We start from the raw sequence: 24578 nt of genomic DNA on the forward strand, positions 1-24578 counted from the left end.
AGCGTGGTGTAGAGGAGATGGAAGGTGGAAAGAAGGTGTGGGAGATGGTAGGTGGAAGGGAAGTACAGGTGTGGGAGATAGAAGGTGGAAGTGAAGTACAGGTGTGGGAGATGTAAGTGGAAGCAAGGTGCAGTGGAGATGGATGGAGGGATTGAGGTGCAGGGGTGAGAGATGGAAGGAGGGATATTCTGTTATATAACTTATGTTATATTAAAATGTGATTGTTTTATATATTTGTACAATTCTAGCGTACATTATTCACAATGCTGGTTAATAAAATAAAAGTTTTTTTTGGCTCAGTCAATGCTGCACTCTTTTAATTTTTAATCCAACCTAATATTGACCTAGATGTTCAGTAGCCCTGAAGTGAGATGACTTTTCTTATAGAAACCAAGTTGGCAAAAAGCTGTTAAAATCAATTGTGAAAGTAAGGTGGTACTGCTTACAATTACTGCCACAGTACCACCATAAACTGCACTACAGAGCAAGTCACAGTTCTCAACACTTTGCCTCCAAAGTGCAAAGAGAAGGGGCTGTGTTGTGTGACTATGCCCCCAGTGTCGTGTAGCCACTCCCCCTAGCATGTGGCCACGCCCCCACACGACACGTGACCACTGCACCAGGTATAAATGGGTTTGTTTTACAATGCAGTTTGGGCACATGGCACTTTAGATATTTGCACTGCAGGACGAGCAGTGCTTCTGCAATATGTTGGATTAGATATTCCCCTGACGAAGGCATACGAAACAGCTGCGGGATGTTGAGTATAACATTGCTCTAATGTATTTTGCTTCTAAACCTCTTGTGCTGCATGTTTGCATTGCATTGGAAATTGCACTTTATTGAGATAAAGGAATTTTTTTTCATTCATGACCTCGTGTGCTGGTCTATCCTGAGCTTGGGTCCTGTTGGATTCTCTGGTTTTTGGATATATATATATATATATATATATATATATATATATATATATATATATAGCAGAATTAGTCATTTGTATAGGAAATGACAGCAAGATATATCGATAGTTCAACTGAGGACCCAAGTTTTTTTTTTTTATTATGTTTTTATTTCAGGTCAATTAAAAGCATACAGTGTTTCATTGAAACTCAAAAAGACTTCACCAACACCTCTAACAGAGCTGCTGGCTTTAACAATAGTTGTATTTTACATTTATACAGGTGTTTAAGCATATATTGCATGATTCAGTATATTGTACAGCACAACAGTAAAAAAACAAAATCCAAACACTAACTCTAATCCCCAAACGTAAAAAGCCAAATGTCAAAGTCATTACTACTTTATTTACATCAATGAACCCTTACTGTTGGCATAAGAATTGTTTAAACAAGTTTAAAAACGAATACAGGATTATAAAAGAAGGCCCAAATGCAGATATTTATAAAAGCATAAAAAGGACAACATGAAGCAGTATTGTAAAATAAACAAATCATAGTTTAATAAAGCAGCTACTACTTTGTTCCAGTTACAATGGTCTATATACATTAACATATAGTGAGTATTGTGATATTTGCTTGTTTAATCAATCATTATGTCATCCTGCAAGATCGAGACATATTTAGTATCTTTAAAGAGAATCCACATAAATACAAGTGGATCTTACGCTGTAAATAATATTGATGTACCTATCAATTAGGCATTATTACTACTCCTGGACAATAGGATTAAATATGGAGGAAAGTCAACAGGGTTAAAAACAGTTGACGGGTAATTTTAAATGAAATAGAAAAAAATAAATAAAATGGTTATTTCCTGCAATCAAATGATAAAGTTCTAGTAAACTGTAGACAAGCACTGAAATTCCCTGTCTACAGAAGAATTTTAGTATACAAAGCTATGCAAAGGGAAATAAATAGCCCACTGTAAAATCTGACAGAGCTAATATATACACACCTTTCTCCTTATTTGTCGGGGTAGAGGTAGGGGTAGGGGTAGAGGTTCCCTTAAATACATTTGAGTAAACCTTCTGCAGACAATGATCATAATAAAAATGTACAGAACAAATAAAAAAGTTTTTTTATCTACAAATGAAATATTTATATATTTACATATTTCTGCTATACAAACATCACAAATATTGAAAAATAGGTTGCCTTTCAATGAGTTAATGTTGTAAAACAGCAAATGAGGGGTACATTTACTAAAGCTTCTAAAACAGAATTGGTGATATTGCCTATAGCAACCAGATGCGGTCTATAATTTCTCTATTGCCTTTTAGAAAATGATAGACCGCATCTAGTTGCTATGGGCAACATCACCAATTCTCTGTTTTAGAAACTGTAGTAAATGGACCCCTTAGAGTATGTTCGTCTGTGGAAGACAATGAGGTGGCATAAGTGGTGAAATATCAATTCTCATGATGAGGAGGTGACTTTGTTTAAACATCATTTTCCCCTTGTTTGCTCTTACTGGATATCTGGACTATGACAATGTACAGGTCGTGTACCTGCATCACCGTTAGTAAACAGAAATATAGCGTATACACAAAAACAGTTTTATATAATAACATACGTAATACACTTAATGACTATTGTGTGACTTATTTATGCAATGATGTATGTGTTGAACATATTGACCTAGAGACCACTTGTGAGAACTAGCAAAAGATTGCTGCAACTCTTAAAGTGTACCCCACACCTACAGGCAGTGAAAGCAGTCAGTTTTCTGGACTGATATTAAGCCTATTTAATGCAATAGAAATGAGTGACATTACATAGACACAGGGGACTTTGTGTGTTGTGCCCCAGTGAGATCACTAAATCCTAGAGAATTAATAATGACTAAGGGTGCTATCCTATTAGCTGCGGTGAGTTTCCCCGGGGCTATCCAATTAGCCCGGCAAGTCGGCAGTTACAGGGGATTATGCTGAGGCTCACAAAACAGAATCACCGATAACCAGTCCCAGGAGACCTGTTATTGGATGCTAACACATGGGTCCACAATGTTATCATGGATCCCATGTGTTATCAGCTGATAACGGGTGATTTACCGCATGATAAAACCAGACTGTAATTGGATAGCCCAATAGCATTATCAGGCTAAAAAGCCCATTACTATTGTGCAGTAAATCACCGCTCCTAGTAGGATACCACCCATATTTCTGGTAGCATCATGAAAAGGCTGCTTTATATATGAATAAGCGACAGGTACACTTTAAAAAACTAATACTCCTCTTTAGCTAAAAGCTAACAGAGGCTATTACATATAGTCACACGTAGCTTTTTAGATACATGTCAGCTACACAAGTTGCTAAACTGGCAGCAGAAATGACTGTAGCCTTTTGAACTGTAGCAAACATTTTGCAATATGTACCCAGTAAACATTTTATGAGCAAGAAATCCAAGTAGGTTTTGTGGTTTTAAAGAGAAAAAGTTCCTCAAGTAATCCAGTATTTTATAAATTAAAGTTTAAATATTGAGAAATACTATACATGATGTAAACTGCCATGGGCTGCAATAAATTAGCCATTAAATATTTCACTTATGTACCATGCTTAGGCTATAACAGCAGTAGCATAACAGGTTTGATCGACAATAACATTTGGACTTTCTGTTTAACAATGGTGTACCTCATGTATTACCTAAATGAATATGTCAAATTATTAGTAAAAGGCTCTTAGGTCAGTGCTAAAGCATCAATAGTCTATGTACAGAAAGACTGCTTTAGTACTGAAGGTAACCTGAACTTCCCAAAGCAATACACTGGTGACAGTCAAGTAGAAACAGTATTCAGTCTTTTTCCAAACCAGACATTCTTATTTTCCACCATGCCCTTGCTCAGAGGACAAAATAAATATTTACTAAAATACTGATTATGTTTAAAGACACTGCAGGAAACCAGCTATGGGTTCTGAAACATGAGCATCATGTCTGTATCCCTCCAGTTAGAAGTGCTTTGAAATTGATGAGTATTTTTGGTACAAAGAGTTGGGTTTTGTCCCTCAGCCAAACTCACACTTAGCAGTGTAACATTTACTCACATCAAACGGTTCCTGTAGGCACATTCAAGTATTAACATACAAGTACAAGAAACAGTAATTGACAACAGCCAACCATGTGGCTTCAATAACATGTAGATATTGTTGACCATTCTCCAGAATGGAATAAATTACTTCCTTTTGTCAGAAACTTTGGAATAAAGATGGTAGTGTCCTTGTTAAGGTGTAGAACGAATGTCTTAAGAGTTCTCTTGTTCTACAAGAAACGGTATCTTGAAGGAAGTGAAACTGCAAGCAATGGCGAATTTTCATTCTCAGTAGAAAGCTTGGGAGTGAACACAGTTCCACTTTCAAGCAAAAGTTCCTCACCACGTACTTTAGTGTCCATCAGCAGAAGCATTGTGCACCCAGTCCATAATAATCAGGGTCATACTGCCAATCATAACTACAATGCCACTTATAAGAAACAACATAGCCTAGAAAGAGAGAAACAGATGAGATTTCAGTTGTTGAGTTACTATGATTTTATACACAAGAATAAAAGCTACACTAAGGAGGTGACCAATTAGCCGCAGTAATTTACCGCATCTAATTGTCCCCGATAAGCCGGCGCGAGTCACGGCTTATCTGGGATTTTGTTTCACCTGGCTCAGGCAAGCGAAACCAAATCCCCATAAACAGCACCGTTTTCATGCGAAAACACGGCTGTTTCTACCGAAAACACACCGGTTTCACTGAACCTGTGAGTTTTTGGGAGGAAAGCTATATTTTTATTTTATTTTTTACGAGCGATACAAATAGGATAGCCTGCAAAAATATAAATAGGTGAAACATCAGGGAAAGAAAAAAAAAGTGTGAAAGACTGACGTTTTTAGCACCCTATGTTTTTCACCTCTAATTGGATACCCCCCTAAGTTCCAAAAGTCACAAAATAGCCAATGAGGAATTTACTCCAGTAGCAAACATTACATGTATATGTTCCGCAAGTTGCAACAATTTTATTATAGTTGAACTTCCCCCCCCCCCCCCCCCCCCCCAAATAAGCTTAACCTAAGCCACACACAGTACACATACTGAGCTAGTGTTCTCTTGGTAAGTACAACCATCAGGTGGTTAGGAATACTATACGACAGTTCCTAACAAATTTAATTGGCACCCAAGGAGGTTCTTGACAGCCGAGCTGCTGGTCTGGAGAATTGGTCTTGCAGAGTGTGGCTGCCATATTGAGTTGTTATTTATAAACTGCACCTCAGTACAAGGACTGCCAGATGCAGAGGTAAATTGGCTCCCTTTAAGGCGTTAATGCGATGAGGCCTTACTAGAAACACCTCACACTCATGCTTCATATATTATTAGTTAGCTTTGTAATGCCAACAGAGATTGGTCAATGATAAGGCTGATCATATATTTATATATAAAATTACTTTATTTTCGTTCTATAAATAAAATGAATAGTAAACAGTAAGAAATACACTTACCCCAATCTTTTGAACAGATTTCATGGATTCCTTCGTTACTAGTTTGATGTAAAAAGCTGACGGTAGGATAAAAATTAGCATAGCAGCAGCAGAGGCACCTATGTCAAAAATACAAATATTAGATCTGGTTAATCACATCTATAATAGTTGCTGTATGAAATGACAGGCACATAGCAACTTATAGAGAAAATTTATATATTTTATATATATATATATATATACACACATACACACACACACACTGCTCAAAAAAATAAAGGGAACACTTAAACAACACAATGTAACTCCAAGTCAATCACACTTCTGTGAAATCAAACTGTCCACTTAGGAAGCAACACTGATTGACAATCAATTTCACATGCTGTTGTGCAAATGGAATAGACAACAGGTAGAAATTATAGGCAATTAGCAAGACACCCCCAATAAAGGAGTTGTTCTGCAGGTGGTGACCACAGACCACTTCTCAGCTCCTATGCTTTCTGGTTGATGTTTTGGTCACTTTTGAAAGCTGGCGGTGCTTTCACTCTAGTGGTAGCATGAGACGGCGTCTACAACCCACACAAGTGGCTCAAGTAGTGCAGCTCATCCAGGATGGCACATCAATGCGAGCTGTGGCAAGAAGGTTTGCTGTGTCTGTCAGCGTAGTGTCCAGAGCATGGAGGCACTACCAGGAGACAGGCCAGTACATCAGGAGACATGGAGGAGGCCGTAGGAGGGCAACAACCCAGCAGCAGGAACTCTACCTCCGCCTTTGTGCAAGGAGGAACAGGAGGAGCACTGCCAGAGCCCTGCAAAATGACCTCCAGCAAGCCACAAATGTGCATGTGTCTACTCAAACGATCAGAAACAGACTCCATGAGGGTGGTATGAGGGCCCGACGTCCACAGGTGTGGGTTGTGCTTACAGCCCAACACTGTGCAGGACGTTTGGCATTTGCCAGAGAACACCAAGATTGGCAAATTCACCACTGGCGCCCTGTGCTCTTCACAGATGAAAGCTAATTCTCACTGAGCATATGTGACAGAGTCTGGAGACTCCAAGGAGAACGTTCTGCTGCCTGCAACATCCTCCAGCATGACCGGTTTGGCAGTGGGTCAGTAATGGTGTGGGGTGGCATTTCTTTGGGGGGCCGCACAGCCCTCCATGTGCTCGCCTGACTGCCATTAGATACCGAGATGAGATCCTCAGACCCCTTGTGAGATCATATGCTGGTGCGGTTGGCCCTGGGTTCCTCCTAATGCAAGACAATGCTAGACCTCATGTGGCTGGAGTGTGTCAGCAGTTCCTGCAAGACGAAGGCATTGATGCTATGGACTGGCCCGCCCGTTCCCCAGATCTGAATCCAATTGAGCACATCTGGGACATCATGTCTCGCTCCATCCACCAACGCCATGTTGCACCACAGACTGTCCAGGAGTTGGCGGATGCTTTAGTCCAGGTCTGGGAGGAGATCCCTCAGGAGACCATCCGCCACCTCATCAGGAGCATGCCCAGGCGTTGTAGGGAGGTCATACAGGCACGTGGAGGCCACACACACTACTGAGCCTCATTTTGACTTGTTTTAAGGACATAACATCAAAGTTGGATCAGCCTGTAGTGTGTTTTTCCACTAATTTTGAGTGTGACTCCAATTCCAGACCTCCATGGGTCAATAAATTTGATTTCCATTGATCATTTGTGTGTGATTTTGTTGTCAACACATTCAACTATGTAAAGAACAAAGTAAGAATATTTCATTCATTCAGATCCAGGATGTGTTATTTTAGTGTTCCCTTTATTTTTTTGAGCAGTGTACATACATACAAACATTTATACACACACACACACACACACACACACACACACACACACACACACACACACACACACATTAAGATAAATATTATTCCCCAACTTACAAATTAAATAGGATATAAATATACAAAATAATCGGTGGACATTTTCAATGTGTAAAGCGAAATAAGAAAAATACATAAACTTCTTTTGCTATAGTGTAACTGTTCTTATCTTATACTCTTAAGTATGTCACTAACTCACCAATAAATCCAAAGATATCTCTTATGGTAGGAACAAAGATGACCAGTACGTTGGTGAATGCCAGAGTTACAAGTGTGATCAGAATGTGGCGCCACCATGCAAAATCCTTTCCTGAGAACAACAACTCAGTGATGGAGCTGCGGATCTGGAGGAAGAAAATGGATACATCAGAAAATAAGGCATAAAAAATAAAAATCAGTTAGTAATGTTAACGTATGCAGCAATACAGTGATATGATTCAGTTCACAATGTACAGTTTGTCCTGTGAGATATGAGCTTCTGTAACTGTGTTCAGTTACTACCATGTGATAAGGTTTATTTTATATCATGGTGCAAATGGCAAATGTCACTCGCCAGTTACGCTAAAGAGTATGAACAAAATAAACTAGAGCTATTACTTACTGGAAATATTACGATTGGTACAGTTAAGGTGACGGCCACAAGAACTGCCAGTCGCACAACAACAAATATGACCCCAGCTCCTGTAACCTTTGAATAAGTGTGGAGTAACTCCGGCTCAACCTTACCTGTAGAAAATGAATAGGAAAATATTTACCAATACAGGAAAGTATACAAAATAAATACAACATTAACTTTTAAATTATGGGGGGTCATTCCGAGTTGTTTGCTCGGTGTTTTTCTCTCGCAACGGAGCGATTAGTCGCTAATGCGCATGCGCAATGTCCGCAGTGCGACTGCGCCAAGTAAATTTGCTATGCAGTTAGGTATTTTACTCACGGCATTACGAGGTTTTTTCTTCGTTCTGGTGATCGTAATGTGATTGACAGGAAGTGGGTGTTTCTGGGCGGAAAACTGGCCGTTTTATGGGTGTGTGTGAAAAAACGCTACCGTTTCTGGGAAAAACGCGGGAGTGGCTGGAGAAACGGAGGAGTGTCTGGGCGAACGCTGGGTGTGTTTGTGACGTCAAACCAGGAACGAAACTGACTGAACTGATCGCAGATGCCGAGTAAGTGTGGAGCTACTCAGAAACTGCTAAGAAGTGTCTATTCGCAATTCTGCTAATCTTTTGTTCGCAATTTTGATAAGCTAAGATTCACTCTCAGTAGGCGGCGGCTTAGCGTGTGCAAAGCTGCTAAAAGCAGCTTGCGAGCGAACAACTCTGGATGACCCCCATGGTTATTTAAATCTGTTATTCTTAAATTGAAGAGTATGGAAGAGGGGGTAATAGTACATAAAGAACATGTACTTTATAAGTTGGTATGGGATAATTTGAGAACATTTCCAATATGTTCAAAATGTTAAATTCTCATGTTCATGTAGCTAGTTATCAGGGCTGTGGAGTTGGTACACCAAAGCGGAGACTCAGACGCCTCTATTGTACTACTGTCTGACTACCTTTATAAATGGTAAATGCATATTTTACATATATTCTATCTAGATGAATTTAATGTAATTAACTCTGTGCAATACATGCTTTTATTAAAGTTCAGATAGTAGTTTAGATCATGAGATAGTGGAAGAATATATGTAATCTAGGACAGTACAATGGGTTAATTATATTGAAGTGGAAAGTGTAATGTACGACAGCTGCATGCAGAAACTGGTAATAACCACAGTCTAGTCATGGGTGATGGAAGCAGCATGGGGTTATTATAATGGTATAATAAACTATTTTGCCATATGCTTCTTTGGTCAGAAATAATTCTTAAAGTGTTTAGAAAAAAATAGTTTAATTCCTCAAAATTAAATAAATAAATATATATATATATATATATATATATATATATATATATATATATATATATATACACACAGGTTGAGTATCCCTTATCCAAAATGCTTGGGACCAGAAGTATTTTGGATGTCGGATTATTCTGTATTTTGGAATAATTGCATAATATAATGAGATATCATGGTGATGGGACCTAAGTCTAAGCACAGAATGCATTTATGATTCATTTACACCTTATACACACAGCCTGAAGGTAATTTTAGCCAATATTTTTAATAATTTTGTGCATTAGACAAAGTGAGTGTACATTCACATAATTCATTTATGTTTCACATACACCTTATACACACAGCCTGAAGGTCGTTTAATACAATATTTTTAATAACTTTGTGTACTAAACAAAGTTTGTGTACATTGAACCATCAGAAAACAAAGGTTTCACTATCTCTGTCTCACTCAAAAAATTCCGTATTTCGGAATATTCCGTATTTCGGAATATTTGGATATGGGATACTCAACCTGTATATATATATATATATATATATATATACACAGACTGTTTTGAAGGCGGCACTCAAAGACTTACACAAGTAGTGAAAAACCATCCATGTGTGGATGTTGTTTTAATGCGTGTTACGTTTCGGGGACGTATCCCCTTCCTCAGACGTCCCCGAAACGTAACACGCATTAAAACAACATCCACACATGGATGGTTTTTCACTACTTGTGTAAGTCTTTGAGTGCCGCCTTCAAAACAGTCTGTATATGTGTGTGGGTTTGCAAACCCACAAGGAAGGCACCTTAGCGAGTTTTGCATAGCAGGAGTGCCGAAGCCGAGCAGTTATATATATATATATATATATATATATATATATATATATAGATGGACAAGGCACTCCAATAAGCTTAATTAGAACAAAAGCCGGTGCCTCCGTAAAACAAAGTAATTCTAGAAGAGAAAAACGTGGCACTCACGGCAGCTTTCAATAATCACGACCACAACAATGAATTGTAGCAGAGCAACGTTTCAGTGGCACCCCACTGTCGTCAGGCTTTAATAAAGCCTGACGACAGTGGGGTGCCACTGAAACGTTGCTCTGCTACAATTCATTGTTGTGGTCGTGATTATTGAAAGCTGCCGTGAGTGCCACGTTTTTCTCATAATATATATATATATATATATATATATATATATATATATATATATATATACACACACATACACACACATACACACACACACAAACTTCTGGCAGCACTCCCAGGTATAAATGGCTCAGTCCCGGTGCCCTCCTAGACCCGCAAAGCCACGGGTCAATATAACAGTCCACTGTAGGCGGCACACTGTTTATAAAAGATACAAAACAGCAGGTTGCAGCAACAGCGTTTCGAAGTTTATTCTTCGTCCTCACGTCATTGGTGGGCGTCAGAACCCCAGAACCACGCCGGAGCTCACTGCACATGTGGGGGGAATAAAAGGTATGTGTTTTTTCTGTTATTTGTAACCTGAGGACGAAGAATAAACTTCGAAACGTTGTTGCTGCAACCTGCTGTTTTGTATCTTTTATAACCAGTGTGCCGCCTACAGTGGACTGTTATTATATATATATATATATATATATATATATAATAATAATAATAATAATAATAATAATATTATTATGATACCTCAAGAAAGATTTAGTACTCCCCACCTATCCCTGGCCTGTACGACTACCAAGTTATTAGTATTATGGGTGGAATTCAAATGTTTGAAAAGTCAGTTGGGCGTCTGTTTTTTCCTGGATAAACAGACTCCCAACTGACTTTTCAAACATTTGAATCTCCCCCTATGTGTTTCACTCACACAGATCAGTCTGCACAAAGGACATTGAAACTTCAATATACAGCTAGTTATTTTCATATATTGAAAAAAACTAATTTTTTTCAGAACAGAGAACAAACCCTACTGTGCTGGTCTTTTATGTCCTTGTTAACAATACTTTATTGTCTTACTCCTGCTATTTAGCATTTCTGTTCTGGAAGATAATGATCAGGCTCAAATGCTCTCAGATGCATAACACTAATCTGGAAGAACACCAGGGAAATAGAGGATGAGGAGTATAGAAGTCTGTTCATACGTTAAGGTTATCACTGATATTTATATAATATTAGATGTTTTTATTTTGAGTTGGTACCATTTCTACAGACTACAATTTCACCCAAAATTTCTGACTCCAGAGCCCTGTTAATTAGTTGGCTAATGACATTCACAACCCAAAACTTTGAGTGTTAGGAGGTTTTCCATAATACTGCAACAGTGGTTTGGTCATAGCAGTTAAGAAAGTTGACCAAGCAAAGAGAGCAATGTGTAGGATATGACATACGTGTACATACAAACAAATTAACTTACCATAAAAAGTCAAGTATCCAAAGAGAGCAGCCAGAAGATACATAATAAACATGGCGAAGAATGAAACGTTTGAAACATTCATCATCCTTTTACGACTGCGGCTGTATAAAAGAGAATAGAACACTTAGCACACATTCATTGGCAGTGGTCATGCTTATTTTCCTGACCTAAAATAGAACAGAACATACCCTTTAAGTTCTTGGTAGATGGGAAGGACAGCTGGGTGACAGACAAAGGAGAAAGTCAGGATTGGTACAGCATACACCGTCTGGAACAAAAAAAGAAAAAGAAAGAAAAGATAAATAAATCAATATCCCCTATACAAATAGTTTCTCTTTTATTACCTAAAGTTACTTTTACATTTAATCCATATTTTTCTTACAAATGTGTTTACCGTTGACAATTTTTTATTCTAAAACACTGTTAAAGTTAAAAGGAGAGAGACAGATTTTCTGGAAGCATAATTACCTGGGAGTTGAAAACAAAGTACTTTGGTTTGCATATATCATCGTCTGTACTGTTGAGCTCTGAGTTCTCCATAGGAGCATGTGTGGTCAGGTGAGACAAGGTGCTGTTTAAAGTCATGTTCATGGCATCATTATCCAGCCAAGTGGGACAAGTGATCTGAAATTTCTTGTAGATGACCTAAAATGCATAACAGATGTATATAAGAATCATAACAGGATAGTGATAACAGTTTCTGAAGATCTGGTATTACTTAGTAACAAATTTTTATATATATATATATATATATATATACACATATATACACACACACCTAACTCTCAGTTTCTGCCACCCTGATGACAAGTGTCCTGTCCCCTGATGCAGCGATGTTAATATATCACATAGTCGTCCTACATTGTCTTGTACTGTAAGTCATTGTTTTTTTTTCTTTTGCTCATTTATATAGTTTTATTAGGTTCTGCTGAACCCTCGTGGTGCCACACACACGCAGACTAAATACCATCACAAATTAAGAGATGTACTTACAACAATGAGAAAGAAGACCATACACATGAGTGAAAATCCGCTTGTGTAACCCAAATATCCTGTAATGAAAATAAACAGAATTTAGATGTTGAATACATATATCGTTTCTGAAAAAATTAGAAAAATACTTTTTGCATTAATTGCAAGAAAGTACCAGCGAATAAAAGCACTGATCATGAAAGAGTCTACTAGGTATATATTTCGGGATCACATAAGGATTTACAGTACTATTTACTATACTAGTAATACTTTATATGTTGCCCCAAACTTACCCAAGTTTCTCAGTAGTGACAAAGGAAGGATGAGGAACAGAGAGACGAGTACAACCAAATAATCTCCATTTAGGAACCATGCACTAAACAAACCAAGAAAAACTAAATTAATGATTTTTCAGACAAAAATGGGATGCTTGTATAAATGTTTAGAAAAAATAGAACAGCTAAATAATTCTGTGACAACTGTCCAAGTTCTTAAGTTATGTAAGTATGAGGTATACAGACACATGGTCTAGAGCATTGGTCTTTAACCTGCGGCCCTCCAACTGTTGTGGAACTACACATCCCAGCATGCCCTGCTCAGTTTTAGCATGCCTTAATAGCAAATTTGGGCAGGGCATGCTGGGATGTGCAGTTCCACAGCAGCTGGAGGGCCGCAGGCTGAAGACCCATGGTCTAGAGCAGAGGTTCTCAAACTCGGTCCTCAGGACCCCACACAGTGCATGTTTTGCAGGTAACCCAGCAGGCGCACAGGTGTATTAATTACTCTCAGACACATTTTAAAAGGTCCACATGTGGAGTTAATTATTTCACTTGTGATTCTGTGAGGAGACCTGCAAAACATGCACTGTGTGGGGTCCTGAGGACCGAGTTTGAGAACCTGTGGTCTAGAGGGAACAAAACAATCATAGCAGAAGGTATATAGTTCACCTATACTAACATAAATACATGAATCAGACCTCTTCTGGATTTATGTGTACAATTACTGCATAAATGAGTAAAAATATTACATTTCTGTAAAAGTCTCCTGAACTGAATAATAATATTTCTCCTCAGATACTCATAGGAGTAGAACATTCTTACAGGTTCTGTGCCATGTTTGCTCAATTAAATATGCTTTAATACTCCAGAATGTGGAAGAAATGTTCTAAAGTAGTTTGACCTACAGGCATGGCTGGACTGGCCATCTGGCACATGCCAGAAGGACCGATGGGCAGGTGGGCCGAACCGGTGACTCAGAGAGCCGGGAAGACCGCGCACAGCGCAGCCTCCGGCTCTCTGGTTCCATGGAATTGGGGGGGTTGCCGCGAGTCCACGCCCCCGGACTCGCAGCGCGCCCACAGCAACGGTCGCCATGGTAATGGAGGCGTGCCACGAGTCCACGCCCCCATGACACGCGGCACGCCCCTGTGACGCGTGCGCGCCCACGAATGGCAGGGCTGAATTAAGGCCCTAGTCCGTCACTGCCTACAGGATAAATTAGAACATACTTTCCAGTGGTATAAATAAGAATTTACTTACCGATAATTCTATTTCTCGGAGTCCGTAGTGGATGCTGGGGTTCCTGAAAGGACCATGGGGAATAGCGGCTCTGCAGGAGACAGGGCACAAAAAGTAAAGCTTTAGGATCAGGTGGTGTGCACTGGCTCCTCCCCCTATGACCCTCCTCCAAGCCTCAGTTAGGTACTGTGCCCGGACGAGCGTACACAATAAGGAAGGATTTATGAATCCCGGGTAAGACTCATACCAGCCACACCAATCACACTGTACAACCTGTGATCTGAACCCAGTTAACAGTATGATAACAGCGGAGCCTCTGAAAAGATGGCTCACAACAATAATAACCCGATTTTTGTAACTATGTACAAGTAATGCAGATAATCCGCACTTGGGATGGGCGCCCAGCATCCACTACGGACTCCGAGAAATAGAATTATCGGTAAGTAAATTCTTATTTTCTCTATCGTCCTAGTGGATGCTGGGGTTCCTGAAAGGACCATGGGGATAATACCAAAGCTCCCAAACGGGCGGGAGAGTGCGGATGACTCTGCAGCACCGAATGAGAGAACTCCAGGTCCTCCTTAGCCAGGGTATCAAATTTGTAGGATTTTACAAACGTGTTTGCCCCTGACTAAATAGCCGCTCGGCAAAGTTGTAAAGCCGAGACCCCTCGGGCAGCCGCCCAAGATGAGCCCACCTTCCTTGTGGAATGGGCATTTACATATTTTGGCTGTGGCAGGCCTGCCACAGAATGTGCAAGCTGAATTGTATTACACATCCAACTAGCAATAGTCTGCTTAGAAGCAAGAGCACCCAGTTTTTTGGGTGCATACAGGATAACAGCAAGTCAGTTTTCCTGACTCCAGCCGTCCTGGAAACATATTTTCAGGGCCCTGACAACATCTAGCAACTTGGAGTCCTCCAAGTCCCTAGTAGGTGCAAGGCACCACAATAAGCTGGTTCAGGTGAAACACTGACACCACCTTAGGGAGAGAACTGGGGACGAGTCCGCAGCTCTGCCCTGTCCGAATGGACAAACAGATATGGCTTTTTTGAGAAAAAAACCACCAATTTGACACTCGCCTGGTCCAGGCCAGGGCCAAGAGCATGGTCACTTTTCATGTGAGATGCTTCAAATCCACAGATTTGACTGGTTTTAAACCAATGTGTTTTTAGGAATCCCAGAACTACGTTGAGATCCCACAGTGCCACTGGAGGCACAAAAGGGGGTTGTATATGCAATACTCCCTTGACAAACTTCTGGACTTCAGGAACTGAAGCCAATTCTTTCTGGAAGAAAAATCGACAGGGCCGAAATTTGAACCTTAATGGACCCCAATTTGAGGCCCATAGACACTCCTGTTTGCAAGAAATGCAGGAATCGACCGAGTTGAAATTTCTTCGTGGGGCCTTCCTGGCCTCACACCACGCAACATATTTTCGCCACATGTGGTGATAATGTTGTGCGGTCACCTCCTTTCTGGCTTGACCAGGGTAGGAATGACCTCTTCCTGAATGCCTTTTCCCTTAGGATCCGGCGTTCCACCGCCATGCCGTCAAACGCAGCTGCGGTAAGTCTTGGAACAGACATGGTACTTGCTGAAACAAGTCCCTTCTTAGCGGCAGAGACCATAAGTCCTCTGTGAGCATCTCTTGAAGTTCCGGGTACCAAGTCCTTCTTGGCCAATCCGGAGCCATGAGTATAGTTCTTACTCCTCTACGTCTTATAATTCTCAGTACCTTAGGTATGAAAAGCAGAGGATGGAACACATACACCGACTGGTACACCCACGGTGTTACCAGAACGTCCACAGCTATTGCCTGAGGGTCTCTTAACCTGGCGCAATACCTGTCCCGTTTTTTGTTCAGACGGGACGCCATCATGTCCACCTTTGGTAATTTCCAACGGTTTACAATCATGTGGAAACTTTCCCATGAAGTTCCCACTCTGCCGGGTGGAGGTCGTGCCTACTGAGGAAGTCTGCTTCCCAGTTTCCATTCCCGGAATGAAACACTGCTGACAGTGCTATCACATGATTTTCCGCCCAGCGAAAAGTCCTTGCAGTTTTTGCCACTGCCCTCCTGCTTCTTGTGCCGCCCTGTCTATTTACGTGGGCGACTGCCGTGATGTTTTATCCCACTGGATCAATACCGGCTGACCTTGAAGCAGAGGTCTTGCTAAGCTTAGAGCATTATAAATTTACCCTTAGCTATATTTATGTGGAGAAAAATCTCCAGACTTGATCACACTCCCTGGAAATTTTTTCCTTGTGTGACTGCTCCCCAGCCTCTCGGGCTGGCCTCCGTGGTCACCAACATCCAAAACTGAATGCCGAATCTGCGGCCCTCTAGAAGATGAGCACTCTGTAACCACCACAGGAGAGACACCCTTGTCCTTGGATATAGGGTTATCCGCTGATGCATCTGAAGATGCGATCCGGACCATTTGTCCAGCAGATCCCACTGAAAAGTTCTTGCATGAAATCTGCCGACTGGAATTGCTTCGAAGGAAGTCACCATTTTTTTACCATGGCCCTTGTGCAATGATGCACTGATTTTAGGAGGTTCCTGACTAGCTCGGATAACTCCCTGGCTTTCTCTTCCGGGAGAAACACCTTTTTCTGGACTGTGTCCAGAATCATCCCTAAGCACAGGAGACTTGTTGTCGGGATCAGCTGCGATTTTGGAATATTTAGAATCCACCCCTGCTGTTGTAACAGTATCCGAGATAGTGCTACTCCGACCTCCAACTGTTTCCTGGACTTTGCCCTTATTATTATTATTTATTATTATCCTTTATTTATATGGCGCCACAAGGGTTCCGCAGCGCCCGATTACAGAGTACAAATGCACATAAAAAATAGGAAAACAGTGACTTACAGTTGAATACAATATAGGACAAGTACAGGGCAGCTAAGCATAACTACACCAGTAAACATAGAGATAAGTTCCAGGTGGTCAAAAAACTGTGGGATCTGGGCGGTTGAGGATTATTAAAGTAAGAAAAGTATAAGCACATGAGGGAAGAGGGCCCTACTCGTGAGAGCTTACATTCTAAGGGAATGTAAGGAGATCGTCCAAGTAAGGGATAATTAAGACGCCTTTTCTTCGAAGAAGAACCATCATTTCGGCCATTACCTTGGTAAAGACCCGGGGTGCCGTAGACAATCCAAACGGCAGCGTCAGAAACTGATAGTGACAGTTCTGTACCACGAACCTGAGGTACCCTTAGTGATAAGGGCAAATTTGGGACATGGAGGTAAGCATCCCTGATGTCTCGGGACACCAGATAGTCCCCTTCTTCCCGGTTCGTTATCACTGCTCTGAGTGACTCCATCTTGATTTGAACCTTTGTAAGTGTTCAAAATTTTTTTAGATTTAGAATAGGTCTCACCTAGCCTTCTGGCTTCAGTACCACAATATAGTGTGGAATAATACCCCTTTTCCTGTTGTAGGAGGGGTAATTTAATTATCACCTGCTGGGAATACAGCTCGTGAATTTTTTTTTCCCATACTGCCTCCTTGTCGGAGGGAGACCTTGGTAAAGCAGACTTCAGGAGCCTGCGCAGGGGAAACGTCTCGACATTCCAAACTGTACCCCTGGAATACTACTTGTAGGATCCAGGGGTCCTGTACGGTCTCAGCGTCATGCTGAGAGCTTGTCAGAAGCGGTGGAACGCTTCTGTTCCTGGGAATGGGCTGCCTGCTGCAGTCTTCTTCCCTTTCCTCTATCCCTGGGCAGATATGACTCTTATAGGGACGAAAGGACTGAAGCTGAAAAGACGGTGTCTTTTTCTGCAGAGATGTGACTTAGGGTAAAAACGGTGGATTTTCCAGCAGTTGCCCTGGCCACCAGGTCCGATGGACCGACCCCAAATAACTCCTCTTCCTTTATACGGCAATACACCTTTGTGCCGTTTGGAATCTGCATCACCTGACCACTGTCGTGTCCATAAACATCTTCTGGCAGATATGGACATCGCACTTACTCTTGATGCCAGAGTGCAAATATCCCTCTGTGCATCTCGCATATATAGAAATACATCCTTTAAATGCTCTATAGTCAATAAAATACTGTCCCTGTCAAGGGTATCAATATTTTTAGTCAGGGAATCCGACCAAGCCACCCCAGCTCTGCACATCCAGGCTGAGGCGATCGCTGGTCGCAGTATAACACCAGTATGTGTGTATATACTTTTCATGATATTTTTCCAGCCTCCTGTCAGCTGGCTCCTTGAGGACGGCCCTATCTATAGACGGTACTGCCACTTGTTCTGATAAGCGTGTGAGCGCCTTATCCACCCTAAGGGGTGTTTCCCAACGCGCCCTAACTTCTGGCGGGAAAGGGTATACCGCCCATATTTTCTATCGGGGGGAACCCACGCATCATCACACACTTCATTTAATTTATCTGATTCAGGAAAAACTACGGTAGTTTTTTCACATCCCACATAATACCCTCTTTTGTGGTACTTGTAGTATCAGAAATATGTAACACCTCCTTCATTGCCCTTAACGTGTGGCCCTAATAAGGAATACGTTTGTTTATTCACCGTCGACACTGGATTCAGTGTCCGTGTCTGTGTCCGTGTCGACCGACTAAAGTAAACGGGCGTTTTAAAACCCCTGACGGTGATTCTGAGACGTCTGGACCAGTACTAATTGTTTGTCGGCCGTCTCATGTCGTCAACCGACCTTGCAGCGTGTTGACATTATCACGTAATTCCCTAAATAAGCCATCCATTCCGGTGTCGACTCCCTAGAGAGTGACATCACCATTACAGGCAATTGCTCCGCCTCCTCACCAACATCGTCCTCATATATGTCGACACACACGTACCGACACACAGCACACACACAGGGAATGCTCTGATAGAGGACAGGACCCACTAGCCCTTTGGAGAGACAGAGGGAGAGTTTGCCAGCACACACCAAAAACGCTATAATTATATAGGGACAACCTTATATAAGTGTTTTCCCTTATAGCATCTTTTATATATTTCTAACGCCAAATTAGTGCCCCCCCTCTCTGTTTTAACCCTGTTTCTGTAGTGCAGTGCAGGGGAGAGCCTGGGAGCCTTCCCTCCAGCCTTTCTGTGAGGGAAAATGGCGCTGTGTGCTGAGGAGATAGGCCCCGCCCCTTTTTCGGCGGCCTCGTCTCCCGCTCTTAACGGATTCTGGCAGGGGTTAAATATCTCCATATAGCCCCCGGAGGCTATATGTGAGGTATTTTTAGCCAAAAAAGGTTTTCATTTTGCCTCCCAGGGCGCCCCCCTCCCAGCGCCCTGCACCCTCAGTGACTGCCGTGTGAAGTGTGCTGAGAGGAAAATGGCGCACAGCTGCAGTGCTGTGCGCTACCTTAAGAAGACTGAGGAGTCTTCTGCCGCCGATTCTGGACCTCTTCTCGTTTCAGCATCTGCAAGGGGGCCGGCGGCGAGGCTCCGGTGACCATCCAGGCTGTACCTGTGATCGTCCCTCTGGAGCTAATGTCCAGTAGCCAAGAAGCCAATCCATCCTGCACGCAGGTGAGTTCACTTCTTCTCCCCTAAGTCCCTCGTTGCAGTGATCCTGTTGCCAGCAGGACTCACTGTAAAATAAAAAACCTAAGCTAAACTTTTCTAAGCAGCTCTTTAGGAGAGCCACCTAGATTGCACCCTTCTCGGCCGGGCACAAAAATCTAACTGAGGCTTGGAGGAGGGTCATAGGGGGAGGAGCCAGTGCACACCACCTGATCCTAAAGCTTTACTTTTTGTGCCCTGTCTCCTGCGGAGCCGCTATTCCCCATGGTCCTTTCAGGAACCCCAGCATCCACTAGGACGATAGAGAAATTATTATGAGAGTAAATGTCTGCACACACACAGTCCTCCATGTTGTTTACTTCAATGATACAAACAATAAATGACACATCTCAAAATATAAAGCCAGCATTGACTTAAAGTTGGCAACTTGCTGCAGTCATTAAAGACTAAAATATACAGAAATTATTAGGAGTCATGGATCACTTTCTAATTTAGCAGTGGTTTAGGGATAATAAAATAATCTGTTTGTGAAGTCATTCTTACAATATACACAATTTCTAAAGTTCTTGATAACAGAGTTGGCTTAATAAAAATAAATAAATAAAAATAGAAAAATATATATACATACTCCTGATTGACATTCGGTCCAATCAGTTCCTTGATTACAAGGGGCAATTCATATTTCACTATGTAGAGGTAGCTTGACATGGCTGCAAAACAGAACAAATTAGGGAACAGATCTCTCAGAAATGTAGCTAATGATGTGCTCTTAATAGCAGTCAGCAATAAATAAATGTACCTCCAATATTTTGCATTGTAACAGACCCAGAAGCTGCAAGTTTTCCAAATAAACCAAAGGCTTTAAATCCTAATTGCTCATATAACAAAGAACCTAAAAATAAATTAGACAAATATTAGTATCCAAAATAATAAAAAATAAAAAAAGCAACTTCTAAATGTCTACAATTCTCTAAATCAATTACAAATATTATTAATAGTTTTACCTCCTTCATTTGCCGTCTTTAGTAAAAGGTGAATGGAATACAGAGAGAATATTGACACAAATGTCAATAATATCCTACAGTAAAAATAAAAATAAGCATAAATAAATTAATTTAAATCAAATAGGTGTTAGAACAAAAAGAATACATTATTCATTTATAGGTGGTTTGAATGACAGTCACAATAACACAAAACTTCAGTATTCATTTTCTCATGGCACTCGTTTCAATTGAAGTGATTTACCAGACTTGCCATGTATAAACAAACGGGATATTATACACATTTTATATGTTCAATGCATTTTCTAATTGTTACTTTTTTACCAGAACTCAGATGCTATTTATTTCTCGGATGGGATATTATATTAAATGCTAAGATTAACCGTTTACAGAGCTTTGTTAATAATTTCCTTCTATCTCTTATTTAATACAGTTCAATCTCTTAATCAGGAAGTGAAAAGGGAAGTAGTTTTTGAACTGCAGGGAAACTGCATTTTTTTTTTTTATATAAATTTGTCACTATGTGAAAACTATTTACATATTTATAAATGCCAGAACATAAAAATAAAGATCTAAATAGAAAGAATAGAAAGTAATTTTTATGTCAAATATATATTTTGCCACTTAATTATTTAAAGAATACCATTATTGAGAACTAACATAGCAGTGCCAAGAGCTTGAACACTGCACAATGGAAACAACGTGTATCATTGTCCTTTATAAAAAAGGAGAAAACAATACCATTTCTAAAATGCATACATAAAATGCATACACTGCCTCTAGTGGCGATTTACTAGAATACTGGTCAGTGTAAATAAGATACAATAAAAATCAATTGATGACCATTAGAGTCAAAAACCTCAAATCTGTAGCCTAATGAGGGAATTTAGAAAACATATGCTCTATTATGGAAAACTACAATGATATACTTACATAAAGAGTGCTATTCCAGTGTTAGCCATAGCATACGAAAGACCTAGGATTCCACTTCCAACGATGGCATTACTGAGGTTAAATACTGACATGCCAAATGAAGTGGTACCTGGAAGCTAAGAAAACATAGGGCCAGGTTAATCACACATTAAAGATGCACAGGATAAGTTCTATCTGACCAACCTATATGGAAAACTTTAATGTGCATGGTTAGGGAAGTACTTACATATTCAGTCTCACATTTCTTCTTTGCCAATTTAGGTTCAAGCAGGAAATTTTGGTTTTCTGGATCCATATCGTAATGACTGCAATGAAATTAACATGGACATTAATTCAGATTATCATAGCTAGAGAATTATATTCACTATTGTGGCAAAATTCAACACATTCTCCATATATTAATAAGGATAAATCTTAAATTCTTGATTATGGCAAAACACTATACATTCTTTAACTACTACACAGGGATTAACTATACAATAACAATTCAAACCAATATGATGAAAGTATTTAAGGAAATTTACAGACATGCATATCAAATAATTGCATAGCTGACCCTTTAGTTGACAGCTTATTTGCCGGATATTCCGAATAATTGAAATCATCGTTGCTGTTGAAGCTAACGCTGTCGTCATCAGGGAAAATATCCAGTCTTCCCATTTCTTGTTTGTTCATCCTAGCGGTTTGCTTTGCAGTAAAGATAAAATCAAGGAGAGTGTTCAAATACAGTGTCCACGAGTTAAGCTGATGTAGACTGTGTGGCTGCAGTGATCCTACTGCTGCGCTTGGCTCTCTGCCTGCAAGGAAGGAAAACGTCAATACTGCAGTGTGCAACCTACCCACGTGATGCTTTGTGGTCACGAGTAAGCTGAAAAAGGAGAAGAGGAGGGGGTGTAGTGGGAGAGTGGAAAAGTACTAGCTATTCTCATCCGGCACACAGCAAATTCCAAGCACCAGATCTCATCATTTCCCCCCTCCCCTCATTGCTCTCCACCCTCATTTGTCAATCACATACATTCCAAGGCCATGAGCAGATATGTAATCCCACCAAATACATGGTATTGTGCCGTGGGCCCCCCATCTAAAAATAATAATATAAACCTTACTTAAATTCTTATAGGGATTTTATTGTTATTTTAACAATACCATACTCCACTAAACATTGACATGCTGTAAATAATTTAACAGCTGAATGATTATGTTGAAGTGACTTTATATAAGCAATATTAACAGACAGCATTTGATGATAAATATTACATTACAGAATAGTAATAATGTGTTTACTGTATGTAGGCCATAGATCAGGGAAAGAAAACATTCAAACACATTTACAGAAAATGGTTCCATAAGAAGCCTTTGTAAATCTATAGTGTAAATGGACTTGCTTAAACATATACAGCTTGTCTGTATGCTGAAAATAAAATCAGACTAAATGCACCAGGCCAAGTCCCAATGCAGACTCGTCTAGTCAGACGCATTTCAAGAAGAAGGCGCTTGTGTCTAGAAAATTCTGTGCAGGGGCTGAGTTAACCGGAAAAAAAAAAAATGACTATCAATACCTAGCCAGTGCGGCAGTACATAGAAACAGGATAAGGTACATAGCCACTCCTAGCTCCTCCTCAGCCTAACCTCTGCTGATCTGTAACACAGGAGAATCTGATGCAACAGCCACACACTATTGAGACAGAGCACATCCGCTCAGCACACTCATTCACCCAAAGCGGCAGATATAACACCCAAGTGTGCCCACAACACAACAATCAGTACTGTGGCTACTAGCCCCAAATAAAGGTATGGCCCCAAAGATGAACATCAACATGGATCAATAACCAAATAGGAATGATTGACTGAATGAATAGGCAAGGTGGGATGCTAGATGACAGAATAACAATGCTCTCTCTACATATAGTGGCTTTTTTGCCAAAACCATTATTAATGGGGCATATTCATGATCCCTGGGTCATGCACAGTCATAAGCCATGGAGCAGGCAGCACGGGCTGCTGACATGTAGCAGTACTCAGAGAGCTATAGGGCCCAGACAGCCCCTGCCCGGAGCGATGCCGCAGCAGCATGTACCCGCAGCGGCCGCATCCCCCGTACTCACAGCCCCACCACGCTGCCAGTCACACGCTCAGCCCCGTGCAGCTGTCACCCAGCTCCGCTTACCTGGCTGCTATGCTCCGGCTCCCGCAGGCTGTATGCAGGCAGAGGTCACGAGTAATAATAATAATAGATAATAAATAACAGGGATCAGGCGGAATAAATATAGAGGATTGCGGTAATGCGCAGACGCTGCTACCCGGATATAGCGCAGCCGGTGTGTGTGTGTATGTGTCAGTGCTGCTGCTGCGTCCCTCGGTGACTGCCGGCGATCACCCGGTATACTCTCACTTATTAGCGGAATGCAGGCGAGGCGGAGTTATGGTGTATTGGCGAGGTGGATCTCCGTGCGTCATTGCATCATATCAACAGAGCATCGTGTCCTGTGACTACGGCTTCCATCCTTTGTGTACCAACAGTGTCTGCCCCGCCCCGGCTCCTCCCCCGGCCCCGGGCTCAGCGCTAGGCCGCTAGCGAATATCTATCATGTGCTGCTGCTCGCTGTACTCTGCTGCCGGCCCGGCGCCATTCCCACACCCGACACATGCCCTGCATGGGCCGCTAGCAGCTTCAGATCACCGCACATACAGTATGGGGGACATCACTGGCCATCATTCCTTAGCGTTAGTCATCCTCATACTTCTGGTTAGAATAGTTTGAATTCTAATTCTCTCTTACAGTGCTGTGCCTGGCACTGATAATTACTGACATGGAGACATGGGACAGGCTGTCTACTAATAGGTCATTGCTCGGCCTTGGTAATGTGCATGTACAATAATTGCAAATAAGGGTAAATGTGACGCATACTGGCGTGCTCCTCTGCCAAGTGCTGTATGACTGCAGTGCAATCCTACAGTATGTAGTGTCCCTTGTCTATCAGTATTCTGCTTGTCTGGTATGGTCACCTGTTCCTCTTCTGTCAGTGGTATGGTCACCTGTCCCTCTTCTGCCAGTGTTTGGGTCACCTGTCCCCATTTTCT

General features: G+C 41.1%; 1 protein-coding gene across 1 annotated transcript; it reads right to left on the minus strand.

Moving 5' to 3' along the window:
- Positions 1-1431: 1431 nt before the first annotated feature.
- On the minus strand, positions 1432-23992 carry SLC38A2 (solute carrier family 38 member 2). The gene is made up of 16 exons (XM_063927357.1): positions 23665-23992; positions 22054-22294; positions 21724-21802; positions 21498-21613; positions 20568-20641; positions 20363-20455; positions 20192-20273; positions 12821-12903; positions 12549-12607; positions 12024-12200; positions 11744-11823; positions 11556-11656; positions 7873-7997; positions 7471-7615; positions 5434-5531; positions 1432-4431 (listed from the first exon to the last, which is right to left on the minus strand). The coding sequence occupies exons 2-16, from the start codon at positions 22170-22172 to the stop codon at positions 4333-4335; spliced, it is 1530 nt and encodes a 509-aa protein (XP_063783427.1). The 5' UTR covers positions 22173-22294; positions 23665-23992; the 3' UTR covers positions 1432-4332.
- Positions 23993-24578: the final 586 nt, after the last annotated feature.

This window comes from Pseudophryne corroboree, chromosome 6, assembly GCF_028390025.1.
Source record: "Pseudophryne corroboree isolate aPseCor3 chromosome 6, aPseCor3.hap2, whole genome shotgun sequence".
In the NCBI taxonomy this organism is placed as follows: Eukaryota; Metazoa; Chordata; class Amphibia; order Anura; family Myobatrachidae; genus Pseudophryne; species Pseudophryne corroboree.

Bases quoted from the DNA above. Each gene is read 5' to 3' on its own strand.
- SLC38A2 (XM_063927357.1), bottom strand. From the start codon at position 22,172: ATGAACAAACAAGAAATGGGAAGACTGGATATTTTCCCTGATGACGAC. The intron at 11,824-12,023 runs GTAATTATGCTT...TTTTTGTTCCAG, and splicing joins ACTTTGTTTTCAACTCCCAG to ACGGTGTATGCTGTACCAAT. The intron at 7,998-11,555 runs GTAAGTTAATTT...CATTTTCTACAG, and splicing joins TGGATACTTGACTTTTTATG to GTAAGGTTGAGCCGGAGTTA.